The following is a 22,261-nucleotide window of genomic DNA, read 5'->3' as shown; positions in this document are numbered from 1 at the left end:
AGTCAATTCCGACTCATAAAAACCCTCTACGGGATTTCCTAGACGGGAAATATTTGCCATAACAGATTGCTTCATCTTTTTCCTGCAGAGTGGCTGGTGGGTTTGAACTGTCAACTTTGCAATTAGCAATCTAAGGTTTAACCCACAGTGCCACCAGGGCTTCTAAAGGAGATAAGAGTCTAGTAAATGGGGTAAACTAGACAAAGAGAATTTGCATATTTACGATAGTGAGATTTTATCTCACATACTTTGGAAATATATCAGAAGGGACCCTGGAAAAGGACATCATGCTTGGTAAAGGAGAAAGTCAACCAAAAAGAGGAAGACTCTCAATGAAATGATTGCCACAGTGGCTGCCATCAATAGGATTAAACAGCAACAATTCTGAGATGCAGGAAGCGTTTGTTTCTGTTGTATATAGGGTCACAATGAGTCCAAAGCAACTTGACAACATCTGACAAAAGATAAGGCTAAGCAAATAGAGAGAAAAGACACGACTTACCTGCACTGCCAAGCTGTTTATAAAACCTGTATTCTAAATGAAGCTGTGGTGCACGTGATTTTATTGGTTCCTGAAATCCAAGAAAAGTAATTGTGATCAGATTTAAACAAGAGAGATTTTTTTTTCCATTCCTAAATTTTCAGAGTAAACCATGACTAAGGATTACATAATGTTTTCAAGATCATATCCAAATGTGATTGCATTTTTTTACCACAAATTCTCTTTGAAAGAACAGCTATAGAAGATGAAGCTAGATTACATACAATCCCTTCCAAGGAAATTTAAATGAAAATCGACTTTCTAATTTAGCTAAGTGACTTACTGGATAGGTCCCTTCCCATGATATAGTCTCCTGAAACATATTCTCCTAGGAAACCAGATACCAAACTCTTCTGAACAGCAGCATGCATTTCTTTCTTATTTTATTATGAATTTTGGATGGTAAACAGTTTTATTTTATTTTATTTTTTACATGATGGATGCATGCTCAATATAAAAAAAATTAAATCTAAAAAGATGAAAGTAAAAATACTTCTGAAATTCTGTCACTTAAAGAGAACCACTATTAACGGTGTCAATGTTTCCAACTGTTTCTTTACATATGTATTTATAATGATACATAAACATTTTATAGAAATCAGATCATACTAGATTTGTTGTAATATAATGTCTCTTTCTTTGAACTCAATGATGTGATAACATCTTTCCATGGCAGTAAGTGGTGGTGGTTATGTGCCATGGAGTCGGTTCCGACTCATAGCAACCCTGTACAGGGTTTCCAAAGCTGTAAATCTTTACGGGAGCAGAAAGCCTCATCTTTCTCCCGTGGAATAGCTAGTAGTTTCGAACTGCTGACCTTAAGGCTCTCAGCCCGACCTGTAACCACTACCCTACCAGAGCTCCTTATGGCAGTATGTAGAGCTATGTATTATTTTAAATGTGTGTAGTATTCCTTTGTATATATGTAAATACATAAGCGTGTGACTATAATTGTTAGATATTTGGAATTGTTTCCAGTTTTCAAAATACAAATAGTGCCATTAAGAATATCATTGTGAATATTTGCTTCTACACTCAGAAAAATTAAGGTTTGTAAATACAATGAAATGGAATAGAAAGATAATGGTATTTTTCCAGGAACTTTTTGAAGTCCCTTTGTATATAACTTTGTTCAACGTGAAGTTTTCAACAGATCTCAGATATATAGAAGCAACAGTCACACTTTGCTACAGTCTACATTCCTAGTGGGCACTGTGGGCTAATAAGTCAGACTGCAAAGTCATTTGAACTGCAAGGTCAGTGGTTCATGCCCACCAGCGGCTCCTTAGAAACATACAGAGTAGCTATGGGTTGCAACTGACTCAGTGGCACTTAACAACAATACTTCAAGAATGGGCTGGTTAATTATTCTGTATTGACAATGTACCAGACAACTAGCTAAGACAACCAAACATTACCCTCAAAGATATAATCTCCTTATAGGATCAACCCTTCAACGTAAATTATCGGCAAAATGATCACAATATTATTATGATGTCACTTTTAAAATTCAGCATACACAATTATCTAATATTATTTATAGGTATCTTAACTATTTTTAGAAAAAAAGACCTGTCAGCTCTGTTTTAAGACCTTTATCCTTAAAAGCACGTGCCAAAGACAGATACAAATAATAAATAAACACAGGGACAAGAGTGCCTTTGGGAAGTGATTTAATTCATTTCCCTAGTTCTAAGCAAATCAGGTGCTTACTCATTCTAAAGACTGCAAGGAAGCATATTCCACTGTCTCCCTGGATAATTAATGCTGGGGTTTAACAAGTTTTATGGTTTAGGTCTATATTTCAGTCAAATTTCCACCATTAAAACTTAGGTCTATTGCTCTTCTGTCCTCAATAACAAGATAAGCAGCTCTGCGATAATATGTGAATACTGTAAGTGCTATCTCCAATAACAAAACCAGTTAATCATTTATTAGACTTCCTTTCTCCAGGCAAAGTCATTTCAATTCTTTTAACCTTTCCTCACTGATCCTATTTTTTAGTTCTTTGATCATCTTTGAAGGCTGTTTCTTGAACTCACTTGACGTTTCTATACTTTTCTTAAAACACAGAATCCATAAATCAGAGGATATAGTTTTCTTAAAGTTATCTAGTCTATCCCACTTCAAGGAAGGTTTTATATCTAAATCAATTCAAGCAGTCTAGAATATTTCACATCACTAAAGAGTCGACTCAATGGCACTTAAGAACAACAAAGAGTTATATAAAAGAACACATGCTCTTCTTTGATTGTAAAATCAACAATCATCCAAGTTTCTCAAGATTCTTGTAGTCAGAATAAGACTAATTATATTGTAGAGTCATTTCCTTAGTCATTTAGCTCATCAAATGGAAAGGGATCCTTCTGAAAAGCCTCCATTTGCTTGTAGTTCTCCTACTAGATCACTATCAAAGTAGCAAGTCACAGAACTTGTCCTACTAAGAATTAGAATTGTTGTTGTTAAGTGCCATCGAGTAGGTTCTGACTCATAGTGACCCTGAACAGAGTTTCTGAGAAGCAGCTGGTGAGTTTGAACCACCGAATTTGCAGTTCAAACCGACCTTGCAGTCCAGTGCATTAACCCGCAGTACCACACCAGGACTCCAAGAATTAGAATTAGTGTCTTAATAATCACTAATAACAAGGAACCAAGCAGAAAGAGTGATGATAAATCAAACTGGAACCCAATAGTGGTTGACACAAACACCATATAGAGGAAACAGTCTTTGGTTTCTGACCAACCACAAAGGACAGTAAATGTAGAAACCATGTAACCTTGCTCAAACAGAATATTCTCAAATTTTATATTGGGAAAACTTAATGGAAACTATTCAACTGGATCTTAAATTAATTAAACAAGTTGATTTCTTTCTTTTCCCTCCACAAAGACGGTAAAATTCTTTACAGAATTTGTGGCAAAAAAGTCGTCCCGTATCTCACATATACTGATACATGAGAGGCTTTTAGCTAAAAATAGAAGGACTAACACCCATCAGTCAAGCCCTTCAGCACAGGATGCAGTCTGCAAGTCAAGTGAAACTTCCAGGCGCTTTTCTGGAAGCACTCTGAATAGAAGGTATAGCAAGCATTCCAAAAGTAGGACAGCAATATTAGGCAAATGGAGAGAAAAACATTCTTACAACTGTTAGAAAACTTCTTAAAAAGGCCCTGAAAATCTAGATAATAGGTAAAAGAGGGACTATTCACATTACTTTCTTTACTTTGTACATGATGTTTTCTTCCTTAAATATAAGAAAAATAAATATAAGACCCTAGAAGTCCTGAAGGGGAAAAAAAAAAAAAAAAGACCCTGGAAACCCAAGAAATAGGAGCCCACAACAAATATCCAAAAAAAGTCAATTTGACTTTCTCAGCATAGTTTTCTTGCATTTCTGTGCCAGATGTCGATTACATTTCCATAGAGGGCTGGCCATTTGCCAGAGTCACGGTTATTCTGGAAAACACATGCCTGCTTGAAATCCTAAACCGACAACAGACAGCTACCTTGTAGGAGTGTAATGCTTGAGGCATATTTTGCTGTTACAATGAAGAGAGCTCAATTACGGTCTTCACGTCTCCCTTGGAGAATACAAGTCCAACAGCAAGAGAGGAGGCCCATAGACAAAATGGCTAGGCTCTAAAACGCCTTTCAAACTTATTTCAAAGAAAAATGAAGTATTGAGACATACTATACTTCTAGTATTGGCCATACAATGTTTAATAAATTGAAGGAGAAATGCCAACAGTCCATCATGCCCAGTCATTTTCAAATTATTTTATCTTTAAAGGTAGCATTTGTGAAAGGTAAGTTGTTGTTGTTATGTGTCGTGTGTGAAAGGTACAGAACTAAAATAATAATTCTTCCTACATTTTTTTTCCCCTCCAGCTATTTTTCAAACAATTAAATATTGGTTCATCAGAGATAACACTTCATCTTACAGAGTTAGCTTCATCTTATAATTTAGTGTTACATAGTATATAAGGGTTTATAGTATTACATAGTACATAAGAGTAATTCAAAAAGTATGCTACATAAATCACAGAAACTTTTATTAAACAAAACTATCTAAATGTGAAGCTACTGTTCCTCCAATTAGGTCTATACACTTCTCAATGTGTTTCTGTCTCATACCTTCCCTGAAGAATTCTCAACACTTTAGTCTATACCACACCAAAAGGGCCGTTTTGGCATCCTCGAGGAACTCAAATCATGTTCTTTTTCAATGCTCTTTGAATTTAGAGAACAAAAAGAAGTCTGAATGGGTAAGATCAGTGCGACAGTGCGGATGGAGTAAAGTTTCCCAACAGTCTCCTAGGACAGCCCTTACTACTACTACCAAAAAATTCTTAGGCACAACTTTTCTAACCTTTTTCTTGCCAGTGTAGTTCTCAATTTTCTTAAAACTTCTTAATAATCCCCTGTGATCATACCTGTGTCCTTCAAGAAAAATCTATCAAGGTAATTCCTGACGGATCCTAAAAAACAATCCCCATACTATTCTAATCTGTCTTCTCTACCTTGAATTTAACTGGCCCAGAAGATCCCCTTGGAAGCTAATTTTTATAGGACCTTGTTCTCTGGATTGTGTTGGTAAATTCAAGACTAATCCTCAGTTAAAATTCATTCCATAAAATCATCTTCATCTACTTTGATATACACCTTCAAAGACTGTTAGAAAGATCAGCTTTATGAGCTACCTGATCTTTGTACAACTCTTCAGGCACCCATTGAGCTACAAGCTTACTGAGGCAAAGATGAAAGCTTCTAACTGAAAATGCTGAACCATGTGAGATCCCAACTTCAGTAGTTATCAAATTAGTGATAATTCTATGGTCTTCACCCACCAGTTTCTGGAATTTTTTCATTTCTTTACTCATTGAGGGCTTGACTCATCTCTGAGGTCTTCCTTACCTGCCTTACAATAATTGATCCATCTAAAAACTTGTCTTATGTGAGGCAGCATTTCTCTAAACTTGCTGCTTCCGTGATTTGGGATGATGTCCACTTGAGTTTTGTTGAAAACTTCATATTAACCCCGGCCTCAAAATTGTGTTTTTCCAAGAAACAAAAAAAATCTCTCTCTTTTTCAAAGCACCCTAAGGAGACTAAGACCAGCGTATTACTGAGAGAACTGGTCTGCAGCCACCCATTCATCTGAGAGACATGCTGAAATTCATTTTGTTTGGAATGAATCTGTGCATGTATGAACTGGAACCCTACTAACAATACTTTTTTACTTCCCCTTGGTACAGTGAGTCATCACGGCAATATCGTAAGTTGTTAAGTGCTGTCAAGTTGGTTCTGAATCATAGTGACCCTGTATAGGAATTCCAAGGGGCAACCAGTGGGTTTAAAATGTCAACCTTGTGATTAGCAGTTCAGTTAATTCTACAGCATCACACAGGATACCACTGTTGTTGTCACGTGCTGTCGAGTCGATTACAACTCACAGTGACCCTGTGTAGTTTCCAAGGAGCAGATGGTGAGATTGAACCACCAACTTCCCCCAACAACAGATTCTCACAGCCCAGAGCATTAGCCTGCAGTCACACACTGGGACACCAATGGTTGGTGGTGGTTGTATGCCATGGTGTCAGTCCTGACTCATAGCAAGCCTGTATAGTGTTTCCAAGGCTGTAAATGTTTATGGGAGCAGAATAGTTGGTGGGGAAAAAAATCAGCATTAGTATTTTTGTACATGATTACAACTATTTCCTATAAAAGGATATGTGAAGACGGAAGACAACAAAACATAATTACTACAAATATAGATTCTACTTACCAGTTTGATTGCTACATATTCATTGGTGTAGAGATTTTTACCTAGGGAAAAAGCAGAATGTTTATGCTTTAGTAACATTTATTCTGGGAAATGCAAAGCAAAACCTCAGCATACAGGGCCATGAGAAAGGTCACATTCCCAATGCTGTTCACATATATGAAACATGATGTATATAAGTTAAAAACGAAACAAAGATAATGAGCTCTAGCAAGTATAAAACAAAACAAGCTTGGTAAGTTAGAAATTAAAGTTAGATGAGAGTTTTCCTCCCCCACTCCCCACCAAAAAATAAGAGAAAATAATTTTCTCTCTTTCTAACACAAATACACATACAACAACACATTTCTTATTTTGCAACTATTAAGCCAGGAAACAAACAAGAAAGGAGAAATGTTGGAATTTATAAGATACGGTAACTTTAATTCGTAGCACAAACCCACATTTTGCAAACTCAATGACAAATACGGATTTTCATAGTTGTTTGTTTGTTTTTGTAATGGTATTTGATATTAACATTTCAGGATATAATGGACTGAATAAAATAAAATTATTACCCATGCCTCCTCTTGGAGAACTCATCTACTGCCTGTAAATAAAAGATTCTCAGAGCTGTTTTGATTGCTCCCCAGAACTCTAGAGCTCTTTATCTTTATGTCCAGGAAACAGGGCTGCCCCTATGCTTCACTATCATCTCCAAAGGTCTTCTTAGAGTGATAACAACTCTCCCCTTTCAACTTCCCCACTTCTATAAATGGAATCAAAATAATCCTAGACATCTAGGCTAAGGACCTGGAGCGATGATGGGATGACGATGAAAGCAACAACTAACACTTACTGAGTCCACATTACAGGTTTGGTACTTAGCTTCTCCTCCCCTCACAACAAATTCTTGAAGTTGTAACTTTAAGTCTTCCACAGCATTTAATGTATGAGGGAGCTTCAAAAAAGTTATTGGAAAAAATTCCATTATCTTTTCATTCATTTTTTTAAAAAAACTTCTTACTGTGAATTGAGTGAAGGTTCACTGACAAGAGCATCAGTTTTACATTCAACAAATCACACACTTGGTTGCATTTCAATGACTGCAGTCTCCTCCATGCAAAAACAGTTATCCCGCTTCCTCCCTGTGGTTCCTATTTCCATTCCACCCACCTTCCATCCCTTCTCAACTTTGTCTTTAGTAAATGTTGTCCTTCTGATTTTGAAAGACTGACTGTTTCATCATAGATAGTGAGCATACCTTACTAGTTTTAATTTATTTTTTCCACAAACTTTTTATAGTCACTACATATGACTTCACATTGCTTTTTAGTGTTTCTTGCACATTTGACCTATCTCATCCAGCTAGATATAAATATCTTGAGGATAAGGATTTATTCTAAGAGATCTCTCAATGCCCTATGGTGCTTAAGACCATGTTCAGGACACATCAGATACTCAGAAATTAGACTGACCAAAAGTTATTGATATGTACACAGACACCTTTTAAATGCCACCACACACAAGTAAATGTTATGCTGATGGATTTGAACTGCCAACCTTGTGGTTCAAAGTCCAGTGCTGATCTTACAGCGCTATGCAACTAATTATATATGTATGTATGTATACATACATATTACAGAAAAAATATAAAGATGTACATTAAAGAGTTAAAATAATTTTTTATTATTATTTGGATTTTTATGTAATACACACTGTTTTAATTTTTAAAAATTCTCATTTTGGGAACAAAACTGCTTATAATACAAGCTCTCATTTTTAACAAGCAATAAACACTAGATGCCATTTGCAAGCTATTTTTTTTTTTTTTTTTCACATTGATACTTATAATACTACTATCAGGTTGCCAAATATCTCTATGTATCAAAGGAGTAAACAAATTTAGGAAGAACTTCGTCTGCAAATAGAACAGTAAGGAGTACTCACAGGTCACCAGACAAACAACTAAGAAACCATTCTAAGAAGAGCAGTGTATTTTTTAAAGAAGCACAGGTAGAAAATTAGCATTTCCCCTGTATATATTTGTTGCAAAAAGCTTCTAAAAGTTAATTGCTTTGGGATTACTGCTGCCACATAAAAATAATTGTATATAAAAGGGCAAGTCAGAAAATATTGGTATACCTCACTTATAACCTAACCTTGATGGCCTGATAATCAGAACTTGACTAGAGGAAGATAAAAAAAAGTATATATTTTTATAAAGAAAAGACCAAGCTCAGAATTTCTCAAGTTGAAACATCTGATGAAAACCTTCAAACCTCAAAAACAGGCATAGTTAATCTTACAGTCCAGAAACAAAGGACCCTAGAACCATCAAGGGAGAAGAGCACAAGCAGAATGTGGGACCTTATCCATAGAAGCAGTGATACCAGAGAGGAGGCAGAGATGGAGACATGGAGAAAGGGAGCAGCTGAGGACTCTAGATTCATGGGAAGAGAGGGACTAAAAGATGGCAGCTAGGAGGGTGACTTGCAGAATGTGCCCTTTGGTGGTGTGAATTATTATTAAAAAAAAAAAAAGAGCTAAAGTGAATAGAGAGAAATACTGTTAACTGATGGTCCGCGGAGGGGATTATAATCATTGTAATAAAACAAGGTGTATGATATGTTGAATGTAAAACTGATGATCTGCCCTGTAAACTTTCACTCAATCCACAATAAAAACTTAAAATAAAAAGGAAAACTTCAAACCTCAACTAGAAATACCAAAGGATTATATAGGCAAACTGTTACAGGTTTGTTATTTTTTCTGGTGCATTTACCCACAGCATCACACGTATAGCACCACACCAAATTCATGCACCAACCACCAAAGCCAGTGAAAATGAAACTGAAGAATTCAACCAACTTCTTAATAGTCTGAAATTAGATTAGAATGCAAAGGTTGGAAACAAAGAAAAAGGATTAGTAGTTGGAAAATATGGCCTTGGTGATAGAAATGATGCTGGAGAGCCTATGATAGAATTTTGCAAGATCAATGACTTCTTCACTGAAAATACCTTTTTAAAACAACATAAGAAACCATTACACACCTGGACTTCACTATATGGAATACACAAAAAGCAACTTGACTACATCTGTAGAAAGAGACGGTGGAAAAGCTCCACATCACTAGCCAAAACAAGGCCAGAAGCAGACTGAAGACCAGACCATCAATTATTCATATGCAAGCTCAGGCTGAAGCTGAAGAAAATTAAAACAAGTCCATAAGAGCCAAAATACGACCTTGAACATATTTCACCTGAATTCAGAAATAATCTCAAGGACAAATTTGATGCATTAGACACTAATGACTGAAAACCAGAAGAGTTCTGGATGACATAAAAAACATCATACAGGAAGAAACCAAAAGGTCATTAAGAAAGAAAAGATCAAAATGTCAGAGACTACCCACTTGTCCTGGCTTCAATGACTGGATGATCAGAGCTCAACCAGAAGTAAAAAGAAGAGGGGAAAGAAAAAAAAAAGTATTCTCATACAATTTGATGAACTTGACCTACACCTATGGATGCAGTAGCTCAAAAGAGGGAACAAGTCCTTACAGCAAGAATCATTCCCACCCCCTCCACACACAGAGTAGACAGGGATGGGCAACTTGGACATTGGCTACACAAAATGGGGGGCGGGGGCTACAAAGGCAAGAAGTGACTGGCTTATAAGCTTTCAAGAGGGAACCTAGATCCAGAGGGCCTGGAGGAAGGTAGAGTCTCCAGTGAGTAGTATTCAATCTGACTAGCCGGGGCTGATGCAATGAAATGCAGACGGGTCTCTTGTGATATAATTGTGAATAATTGTTATCAGGACTGATTGTGAGGGTTGGAAATGTAAAGGTAGACGTTTTATAGCAAGGAGGGGAGTGATTAACTTTTCAGTCTAGGAGCGGAGGTCCCTAGGACCATCAAAGGAGAAGAGCAGAGAGCGGGAGCCTACCCAGAGAAGCAGTGATGCCTGAAATGGAGCCAGACATGATGACGCGGAGCGATGGAGCAGCTGGAGACTTTAGATCCAGAGAGGGAGAGTGACTGTGTGCTGAAGACCTGGGGATCACAGGGGAAGGACTGCATGGAGGGGATTGTAACCATGGCAATAATATGATATTCAATAGAAAGAATGTAAAACCAATGTTCTCCCATGTAAACTATCACATAATTCACAATAAAACATTAAAAAAAAAAAGTCAGACGCTCTGAAATTTGCTCTCCAGCATAGAGATGTGGAGGTAAAAGAGCTGAACAGAATATTTCAAAGGTCAGCTCAAGAAGACATAGTTAAATAGTATAATCAATGTATAAAGATCTGATGTTAGAAAACCAAAAGGTAAGAACACTCTCAGCATTTCTGAAGTTGAAAGAACTGAGTAAAAAATTCAAGCCTAGACTTGTAATACTGAAGGATTCTTTGGGCAAAATACTGAATGGTTCAAAGAGCATCAAAAGAAGATGGATGGAATACACAGAGGCACTGTACCAAAAAAAAAAAAAAAATGATGTTCAACCATTTCAAGAGGTAGCATATGATCAAGAGCCAATGGTACTGAAAGAAGAAGTCCAATCCAATGTGCACTGAAGGCACTGGGAAGGAACAAGGCTACGGGTGCTGATGAAATACAATTAATATCTTTCAACAAACTGATGCAGCACTGGACGCACTCACTCATCTATCCCAAGAAATCTGGAAGACAGTTATCTGGCCAACTGACTGGAAGATGTCCATATTTGTGCCCATTCCAAAGAGAGGTAACCCAATGGCATGCAGAAACCAAAGGACAGTATCATTAATATCACATGCAAATAAAACTTTGCTAAAGAAAATTCATAAATGGCTGCAACAGTACATTGACAGGAACTGCCAGGGGTTCAAGTCAGATTCAGATGAGGATGTAGAATGAGGGACATCACTGCTGACAGCAGACGGATCATGACTGAAAGCAGAGAATACCAGAAAGATGTTTATCTGTTTTATTGACCTAGCAAAGACTTATGTGGATGATGACAAGTTATGGACAACACTGACGAGAATGAGTATCCCGGAACTCTTAATCATGTTCATGAGGAACCTGTATATAGATCTATGGGCAGTTGTTCGAAAACAACAAGGGGACACTGAATGATTTAAAATCAGGAAACATGTGAGCCAGGGTTGTATTCTTTCACCATACTTACTCAATCCGTATGCAGAGCAAATAATCCTAGAAACTGGATTATATGAAGAAGAACAGGGCATGAGGACTAGAAGAAAACTTGTTAACAACCAGTGATATGCAGATGATACAACTTTGCTTGCTAAAAGCAAAGAGGACTTAAAATACTTACTGAAGAAGATTAAAGACCACAGCCTTCACTATGCGTTGAACCTCAATATAAAGAAAACAAGACTCAGCACTGGACCAATAAATAACCTCATGATAAATGGAGAAAAGACAGAAATTGTCAAAGACTTCATTTTCCTTGGATGCACCATCAACATTCATGGAAGCAACAATCAAGAAATCAAATGACGTAGTGCATTGGGCAAATCTACAGCACAAGACCTCTTTAAAATGTTCAAAAGCAAAGATGTCAGTTTTAGGACTAAGGTGAGCCTGACTCAGGCCATGGTATTTTCAATAGCCTCATATGCATGTGAAAGTTGGATGGTTAATAAAGATGATGGTAGAAAATTGATACATTTGAGTTATGATGTTAGAGACCAACATTAAAGGTACCATGGACTGTCAGAAGAACAAACAAATCTATGTTGGAAGAAGTACAATCAGACTGCTCCTTAGAAGCCAAGATGGATAGACTTTTGTCTCTCGTACTTCGGCCATATTATCTCAGGAGAGACTAGTCCCTAGAGAAGAACATCATGCTCGGTAGAGTGGAAGTAGAGCTAAAAAAAAGGGAACCCCCCAATGAAATGGGGTGACACAGTAATAGCAACAATGGACTCTAGCACAGGACCAGGCAGTGTTTTATTCTGTTGTACATAGGGTCTCTATGGGTCGGAACCAACTCAAGAGCACTTTACAGCAACAACGTACACAAAATATTGAATGATACAGAAAACATCAAAAGAAGATGAAAGGAATACATAGAGTAACTGTAACAAAAAGAACTGGTGGATGTTCAACCATTTCAAGAGGTAGCATGTGATCAAGAACCAACGGTACTGAAGGAAGAAGTCCAAGCTGCATTGAAGGCATTGGTGAAAAACAAGGCTCCAGGAATTGATGGAATACATACTGAAAATTTTCAACTAACTGATGTAGTACAGCGGGGCCACAATCATTGATACAAAGATATCTGGGAGACAGCTACCTGACCATTCCAAAAAGAGGTGACCCGACAAAATGTGGAAATCACTGAAGGATACCATTAATCTCACATGCAAGTGAAATTTTGCTGAGGATAATTAACAAATTGTTTTAACAGTACATCAACAGGGAACTGCAAGAAATTCATGCCAGATTCAGAAGAGGACATGGAACAAGGGATATCAGTGCTGACAGTAGATGGATCTTGGCTGAAAGCACAGAGTACTAGAAAGATGTTTACTTGTGCTTTATTGACTATGCAAAGGCTTTTGACTGTGTGGATCATGACAAACTATAGGTAACGCTGTGAAGAATGGGAATTCCTAAACACTTAATTGTGTTCATATGGAACCTGTCCATAGGTAAGAGGTAGTCGTTCTAAGAGAACAAGTGGATACTGAATGGTTTAAAATCAGGAAAGGTGTGTGTCAGGGTAGTATCCTTTCACCATATATATTCAATCTATATGTTGAGCAAAACAATCCAAGAAATATGAAGAAGCATGTGGCATCAGGATTGGAGGAAGACTCATTAACAACCTGTGATAGATATGACCTTGCTTGCTGAAAGCAAAGAGGACTTAAAATGCTGTTGAAGATCACTATGGACTGTACCTTCAGTATGACTGCACTTCAAAATAAAGAATACAAAATCCTCACCACTGGACCAAGAAATAATATCATGATAAATGGAGAAAAAATAGAAGTTTTCAAAGACTTCCTTTCATTCGATCCACAATCAGCACTCATAGAAGCAGCAGTCAAAAAAAAACCCCAAACATTTTGCATTAGGCAAAACTGCTGCAGAGACCCCTTTAAAGTGTTGAAGAGCAAAGATACAAATTTGAGGACTAAGGTGTACCTGATCCAAGACACGATATTTTCAATCACCTCATATGCTTGTGAAAGTTGGACTGTAGAACAATCAATTCATCTGAATTATGGTGTTGGAGAAAATTAATAAAAGCACCATGGACTGCCAGAAGAATAAACAAATCTGTGTTGAAAGAAGAGCCAGAATGCTCCTGAGACGCCAGGATAGCGAGACATCACCTCTCATACTTCAGATATGTTATCAGGAGGGACAAATCCCTATAGAAGGAAATCATGCTTGGTAAAGTGGAGGGCCAGTGAAAATGAGGAAGACCCCCAAGGAGATGGACTGACACAGTGGCACCCACAATGGGTGCAAACATAACAAGTGTGAGGATGGTGTAGGGCAGGACAGTGTAGGGTTGCTGTGAGTTAGAATCATCTCGATGGCAACTAACAACAGCAGATTCCCTTGGAAGTCACTGTTTTTACTGGACATTTCTGTCTTTATAAAGGTATTCTGACAAGATGAAGACACGTGTACTACTGAGAGAACTACTACTGAGATGCCTTCAGTCACCCACTGATCACAGAGGTATGTTTAAGCAAGTTTTGCTTGGAATAAACTCTGCATATATGAACTGGAACCCTAGTGCCAGTTTGACGTACTTTTGGTATTTGATGAAATTGTGAAATGGATACTAACAACTAGGAGAAAGAGAGACAAAATAATGATACCTAAATTCCAAACAAATTAAGACTCCAATTTAGCTTAGAGACTTATTTCACACCAGATATGATGATATGATGTAGCATATATCTGGTGTGAAATAAGTCTCTGAGCTAAATTGGAGTCTTAATTTGTTTGGAATTTAGGTATTATTTTGTCTCTCTTTCTCCTAGTTGGCTCATAAGGAGCTCTGGTAGCGTAGTGGTTACGAATCAGGCTGTGAACCGCAAGGTCAGCAGTTCGAAACTACCAGCTGTTCCGCGGGAGAAAGATGAGGCTTTCTGCTCCCATAAAGATTTACAGCCTCGGAAACCCTGTACAAGGGTCGCTATGAGTCGGAAACGACTCCACAGCACATAACAACAACGATGCTGCATACAGATTTTTTAAGAGCATCCTTCACAGATTATTACTATCACAATTTTAGCAGAATTAAATCCTAAAACCTTAGGACAGCTTTAAAAAAAAAAGATAGGTTAATAAAAGTTTCAAACTGTAAATGTGTTCTGAATTATTGACATTCCTGGCCCCCTAGATTTAGCAGTAGGAAATACTGGAGGGTGAAGGAATAAGAACACCAAAATTCACTCTTTTAAAATGAAGTTAGTTCTTCAAACAGTGAAGGTATAGCACGCCTTCACTGTTTGAAAAACTAACGTCTTAGCTGAACTATATATATATATGGTGGGTTGTATCTTTTAATCATATTTATTCAGTTTGTGTGATGAAAAAAAATAATCTAAGAAGCCAGGCTATATGAAGAAGAATATGGCATCAGGATGAAGATGTATTAACAATCTATGATATATAGATGATACAACCTTGCTTGCTGAACATGAAGAGAGCATGAAGCTTCAGCTACTGATGAAGATCAAAGACTAGTGCCTTCATTACGTATTACTCCTCAACATAAAGCAAACAAAAGTCCTCAAACTGCACCCAATAAACAACATCATGATAAACAGAGAAAATGTTCAAGTTGTCAAGGATTTCATGCCACTCAGATACACAATCAACAACCATGGAAACAACTGACATATGGCACTGGACAAATTTACAGCAAAAGACCTCTGTAACGTGTTAAAGAGCAAAGATGTCTCTTTGAAGACTAAGGTGCACCTGACCCAAGCCATAGTATTTTCATTCACCTCATACACATGTGAAACTGGACTGTGAGTAAGGAAGATGGGAGAATTGATGCATTTGAATATTGGTATTAGTGAACAATGCTGAATATTGAATATTGCCAGAAGAACAAATCATTCTTGGAAGAGTAGAGACAGGCTGTTCCTTAAACAAGGATGGTAACAGTCTGTCTCACTTTGGACATGTTATAAAAGAAAGGAACAATCCCTGGAGAAGGACATCATACTTGGTAGGGTGTCATCAAAAAATGAGAAAGACAATCTTTTAAATAGATTGACACAGTGGCTGCAACAATGAGCTCAAATACAGCAATGATGTTGAGGATGGTACAGGATTGAGCAGTGTTTCATTCTGTCATACATAGGGACATTATGAGTTTGAGCAACTTGAAACAATAACACAGTAACACCAAACAGGGTAAGCTGATAACACAAAAAGCTAACTTGCAAGTTCTTGCTTACTTTCCCCTGGGGACACAAAAAGAAGCAAACACACGTCACTCTTTTTACAAAGCAATCATCCTTATTCCTAAGAGGTACTCAGATAATTCTCTGGAGCTATGCACTGCTCAACTGAATTTCTTTGCCAGGGGGCAACTGAATCATTAAAACTAAACAGGCCAACTCAAAAGGAAGCCCTGTGGACATCTAGACAATCACTCAACCATATCTTCTGCGACATACACGATGCAGAAATTTTGCTCTGAACGAATTTAATTACAAAGATTGAGGGTTAAAATCTTTGCCCATTTAAAATGAATGAGTGCTCCAGCTTAAAAAAAAATTATATATATATATATATCAATATCTGTGAGGAGAGCAGGCAGTTTAATGGATAAAAAATATCATTGATGAGATGGCACAATCCCAAGCACTCAAAGCTTTTAGTTTCTGTTGCACAAAATCCACAATGCTTCCCAATCTCACTTCCTGGCTATGGTTCTTTTATTGTTAATGGAGAAGAAACTGTATTACATAGTAGTTTTTGGAGCTTTACATCTAAACTCAGCCCTGTCAAAGCAATAGTCCTCAATTTGATGCTGCCCATAAAAGCCATGGCATGAAGACTTCCTGTTTCAGTAAGTCACCTACAGAGACAACATTTACTGTAAGCTTCATCAGACACAGCATTATTTTAAAGAATCAGCTGCTCTCACTTCTCAGAGCCACATCGATAAAGGAACATTCAGCCTCAGGTGCCGAGTTTAGTTACATTTCCAGTTATCATATTTTCTTACCCTAAAGTGAAAGTGATTGGCCTCAAGGTCAGTTTGAACCACAAGGTCGGCAGTTCAAACTCACCAGCTGCTCCTTGGAAACCCTATATAGAGTTGCAATGAGTCAGAACCAACCAACTCAATAGGAATCAACAACAACAACAACAATCTAAACTTTTTAACAATCCAGTCAAATGAGTTGAGTCAATTAGTAGTTAAAACAAGAAACTACTTTTATGTAACCCATATCTTTGTTGCTACTAAGTGCTGTTGAGTCTGTTCCATCTCATAGCAACCCTATATAGGGTTTCTAAAGAGCAGCTGGTAGATTTGAACTGCCAGCCTTATGGTCTGCAGTCCAGCGTTGATCCTACAGTGCCATACCAGGTTAAAAAAAGATACACTGGTCTATTACCTCCAGCACCCATAGACCACCTCTTTAAGTGGGAGATATGTTTAAGGGTAAAAGGGTAATAAACGCATTAGAACTTTAAAGAAACATCTGAGTGGGTTTTTTTTTTCCGTTTCACTAACTCAGCACTACTAGTATAGTAATACACTATGTAGGAATATTTCCAAATGGTTACCAATGAAAAGCAAGGATAATTTCTGCTTTTCCCAAGTTTTTCAAGGGATTATTTATCAAATGGATTCCTGGTGTGGCACTGTAGTATCAGCAGTGTACTGCAAAACACAAGATCAAATGTAAGTAAACAGCTAAAGTCTACCCTTTGCATCCTTTGTTTCTACATCTGAGGATTGATTCAGCCAGCCCTAGATCAAAAACATTTGGGTGGATGTAGTAGCTTAAAAGAGGGAATGAATCTTTACACAGGGTTGACAGGGATGGGAAACTTAGACATTGGCTACCCAAAATGGGGGGAGGGGAACTTACAAAGGCAAGAAGTGACTGTCTTACAAGCTCTCAAGAGGGATCCTAGTTCCAGAGGGTACAGGGGAAGGTAGAATCTGCACTGAGTGGTTTCCAACCTGTTTGGACAGGGCTGGTGAAAGGAAATGGGGATAAGACTCTTGTGGTTTAATAGTGAATAACTGCTATGAGGACTGACTGTGAGTAGGTCCTCACACAATTATCAGGGAAGATCCACTACTTGACTCCTTTTGTTGCAAAATATAAAAGGGACATTTTGTAACAATAGGAGGGAAGTAGTTGATCTTGCAGTCCAGTGGTGGAGGACCCTGGGACCATCAAGGGACAAGAGCAGAGTGCAGGACCCTATCCAAAGAGGCAGTGACGTCAGAGATGGAAGCAGAGATGATGACCTGGAGAGATGGAGCAGTTGGGGACTCTGCACTCAGGGAGGGAGAGGGGCTGTGTGCTGACGGCTAGAGGGCAGGCTTGCAGGGAATACACTTTGGTTGTTTGAATGGTTATATATTCCTGAGTGCTTCGGTGTACATCCAAAAATAAATAAATAAATAACAGAGGGAATGGGAAGCAAATGATGCTGTTGAATGATGATGCATGGAGGGGATTGTAATCATTGCAATGAAACGAAATATGATAGGATGAATGTAAAGCTGATATTCTCCCATGTAAACTATCGCTCAATTCACAATAAAAACGTTTAAAAAAGAAAAAAAATTGGGGGATGGGGGGATTGATCGGGGCTTGGAAGTGAAGCAATTAAGTGGTCAAAGCAATCCCTAAGAAGCCAAAAGCTAAGAAGGAGAAAACATGCTACCTACATAGCATTTATATTGTGTTAGGTATTTTAAGAAATCTATAGCTGACGTAAAGTATAAGGTAGGATTATCACTGGCTATATGCAAATGTTGTTGTTAAGTGCTGTTGAGTTGATTCCTACCCATAGCGACCCTGTATAGGGTTTCCAAAGAGCAGCTGGTGAGCCTGAACCACTGACTTTGCAGTTCAAACAATTTTGCAGTCTGATGCATTAGCCCACAGCACCACACCAGGACTCCATATGCAAATACAACCCCATTTTATATAAGGGACTTAGGCATCTACAGATTTTGATATCCTCAAGGGCTCTAGGAAATAAGTCCCCAGGATAACAGCATTATAAAAAATCTTGTTAACAAACCACTAGAGATGGTATAAACCAAACCCAACTCACTGCTGTCAAGTCGATTCATAGTGTTTCCATAGGACAAAGCACAACTGGCCCACAAGGTTTCCAATAAATCGTTTCTAGAGCAGATAGCCTCATCTTTCTCCCTTGGAGTGGCTGGTATGTTCAAACACCTAGCTTTTGTCTAGCAATCCAAAGCTTACCCTGCTGTGCAACTGGCATTCCTTTGTGATGGCATGGAACACGTTTATTAGTAGCAAAACAGATAGTGTTAAAATGTTTTCTAAAAAGAAGAACATGACTTATATTTGCAGGTATGAAGCTAAATAAATCCAATGGATGCTGTTCAACAATTTTCTTTAAAGAAAAACAAGATAAAACAAATTCAGAGTACAGTACACTTAACAAGGACAAATATTATTTCATAGAATTTTTGTTTCAGAATATATGTTTTGTACATATATGTGCACAATTGTTTGTACTGGCTCACAATATATGAGGGCGCTTCAAAAAGCTAATGGAAAAATAAAATTAAAAAGATAATGGAATTTTTCTATACACTTTTTGAAGCCCCCCTTGTATTTATTTTTTAGTGTTGTTGTTGGTAAGTGCTGTTGAGTCGGTTCTGACTCATAGTGACTCTGTGTAGGGTTTCTGAGCGGCTGCTGAGCTTGAACTGCCGACTTTGCAGTTCAAACTGACCTAGCAGACTAGCGCATGAACCCACAGCTCCACACCAGGACTCCTTTTCTTTTTCAGTGCATGTAGTAAAAAAAAAAAAAAAAAGTGCACCATTAAAATCCCTCTGAAAAGCAGTTTCAATTATTTCATTTTGAAATGAAAAGTTTAGGTTAGTGACTGTACTAGCTTCTAAGACTTCATTAAACTACTAAAATGATATTCTAATCAATCTATATGTTAATAAGAAATATATGGTGGTGGGAGCCAAAAAAGAGGGATGAGGCAGAAGATATTTATAAATCGGGTCAAAACAGGACTTAACACCCCACTTTTCAAGAGGGTGAGTCTGTGCAGTATTTTCACAGGTCTATGCTTTACAAACATAAAGCACTGGCGGTTTGGTGGTAAAGTCTTGCCTTCGATGTGGGAGACCTACTTTCAATTCCCAGCTAACCACCTCATGCACAGCCACTACCTGTTGTCAGTTGAGGTTTGCAAGTTGCTGTGAGACTGATGCTGGAACTGCAGGATAATCACTGGACTGCAAGGTAGGTTTGAACCACAAGGTCAGAGGTTAAACTCATCATCTGGTCCTTGTTAAGTGTCCTTGAGTTGGTTATGACTCATAGCAACCCTCTATAGTGTTTCCAAGGGGCAGCTGGTGAGTTTGAACTGTCGACTTTGGGGTTCAAATCAATCTTGTGGTCCAGTGCTATATTCTACAGTGCTACACTAGGACCCCAGCTGCTTAAAAACCCTAAAAAGGGTCGCTGTGAGTTGAAACCAATTTGACAGCATTTACCATCAGCAATAACATGAAGATGAACAGGTTTCAGCATAATTCCAGATGAATAATTGGTAATCAGAAGAAAGGCCTGGTGATCTACTTGTAAAAATCAGCCAAAGAGCTGGAGGTGGGGTGAGGGGAGGGAGGGGAAGGTGGAGCACAGGGTAGGGAATAGACACAGGATAGTTTGGGTGCTGGGGAGGGAGGTAATACACAAGAAGGGGGAGGGGAATGGAAGAACAAGGCAGACAGGAAAAACAATTAGGTTTGCAAGGGCTAAGTGGGACAGAGGTAAATTACAATGTATACACAACCTAGGAACCACAGGGCTCTGGGATACAGGGATTGTGACATGGTTGGAATGGGCAAAAGAGGGGAAATAATGTTAAGAAGCTTGGCAGGCTTCTGAAAAAACAAAAAGCAAATTGATAAGGTTACCAGTACTATCCCCTTAGGATCAGCTGTTTAAACCAAGACCTATTCCTGGCAGGGCTTTGATGTGTGCTTTACGGAGTAGAAATGGCAGCCTCTCCAGGCTACTGACTGGAAGTAGAGTAATTGGGATGCAAAAATGAGCAAAAGAGAGCCAGCTAAATTTTCAGTTTCTTGTTCGCCCATCCCCACAACACTTTTCATAGACTTTTTTTTTTTTTTTTTAATGAAAATCACAGCATAGCCCTATAGAAACTGAACTATGTGCATCATTTCATGTTATTTTCTCCTTTACACCTGATATCCCTAAAATAGCTTGATTATGGAATGGTTAGCTTAACTATAAAACATTTTCTTTATTACTGTTTTTCTTGATTATAAAAAATAGAGACAGTAGAATAAATGTAACCTTTTGTGGTTATGTTGTTGTTTTTAAGTGCCATCGAGTCGATTCCGACCCATAGAGACCCTCTATAGGGTTTTCAAGGAGCAGTTGGTGAGTTGAACCACAAACGACCCTAAAATAAAGGTTATTTAACTTCTTAAAAAAAAAAAAAGTAAGGATGGCCAAGGGAGAAGAGCACAACTGGGTGTGGGACCCAATCCAGAGAAGTAGCAACACCAAAGATAGAAGCAGAGATGAGGAAATGGACAGAGGAAGCAGCTGACCACTGAGGACTCCGGACTCATGGAAAGAGAGGGACTGGCTACTGGCAGCCAGGAGGCAAGCTTACAAAATGTGCTCTTTGGTTGCTTAAATTATTATACATTCCTCAGTGTTTCTGTGTACACCCACACACACACACACAAAAAGGGAATGGAAGCAACTACTGTTGAATGATGAGGCTCGGCGGAGACTGTAATCATTGCAATGAAATGATGGTGTAATGCTAATATTCTCCCATGGAAACTATCACGCAATTCACAATAAAAACATTAATAATAATAAAAAAATCAGCCAAAGAAAACCCTATGGTTTTCCAATCCACAACCAATCACGGGGATGGTGCAGGACAGGGTAACAGTTCCACTGTGGATGGGGTCATAGTACGGAGCAGACTTTATGGCAGCTAATAATTATTTAAAAGGCAAATGTGTAAAAAACTTTCTACATTATAGTGATGGCAATAAAATCTAGTATGAATCACTCCAAAAAGCATGACACTCTACAACAGAAAAGAGTTGAAGTACTTTCATTTTCAAAAGTACATAAATTTCAAGCATATATAATAATCGCCCAGGTAAGCTCACCTAATTTCAGTAACTGAATTATTGTGAAGCATATTCCAAATGTTATATCAGTTCATCAGCAAATACTTCATTATGAATCTCTAATAGATTGGAGGTACTTTATCAGATAAAAACAGATGGATTACTTGATATTTGAAGACCTCTTCTTCAGTATTGGTGTGAAAATGTAAAAGACCAAATGGAGATCCAATAAAAAGGGAGAAGTGAGATACTTCAGCAATACAAAAATGAAAGGATCCAAATGGCCTTTTGTAAAGTAAAAGGTTAAAGTAAAAACCATTTGTGAATGACTTTCAAGGTAAAGCCACTGACTGCCGGAGAACTACAACCATGGACTACCGATGACTTGGACTTGATTATCTGGCAAAAAAAACCAGTCTCGTATACTTTCCTGCCAACAAGATGATAATGCATGTTGTAAGAGAAAATATAATGAAGTTGTAGCAGAAGTAAAGAATATATTTCTGAGAACAAACAAGATGGAGGATCGGGTGGACATATAGCAGAAAGCTCCGCCAACAACAACACA

The 22,261-nt window shown here is 37.9% G+C and overlaps 1 protein-coding gene across 2 annotated transcripts in view; it reads right to left on the bottom strand.

Annotated features, from left to right (window-relative positions):
- The window catches only part of CSNK1G1 (casein kinase 1, gamma 1), a 167,573-nt gene that overhangs the window by 104,440 nt on the left and 40,872 nt on the right, over positions 1 to 22,261 (bottom strand). For both annotated transcript variants that reach the window (XM_006831543.1, XM_006831544.1), the window contains exons 2-3: positions 6,327 to 6,367; positions 503 to 572 (exon numbers count right to left, since the gene is read on the bottom strand). In XM_006831543.1, coding sequence (XP_006831606.1) covers positions 503 to 572; positions 6,327 to 6,367 — 111 coding nt within the window. The remainder of the gene's footprint in view (positions 1 to 502; positions 573 to 6,326; positions 6,368 to 22,261) is intronic.

Source organism: Chrysochloris asiatica, unplaced genomic scaffold (assembly GCF_000296735.1).
Source record: "Chrysochloris asiatica unplaced genomic scaffold, ChrAsi1.0 scaffold00004, whole genome shotgun sequence".
NCBI lineage: Eukaryota > Metazoa > Chordata > Mammalia > Afrosoricida > Chrysochloridae > Chrysochloris > Chrysochloris asiatica.
Note: the sequence above shows the minus strand (reverse complement) of the source record. Positions and strands in the feature narration are given on the sequence as shown.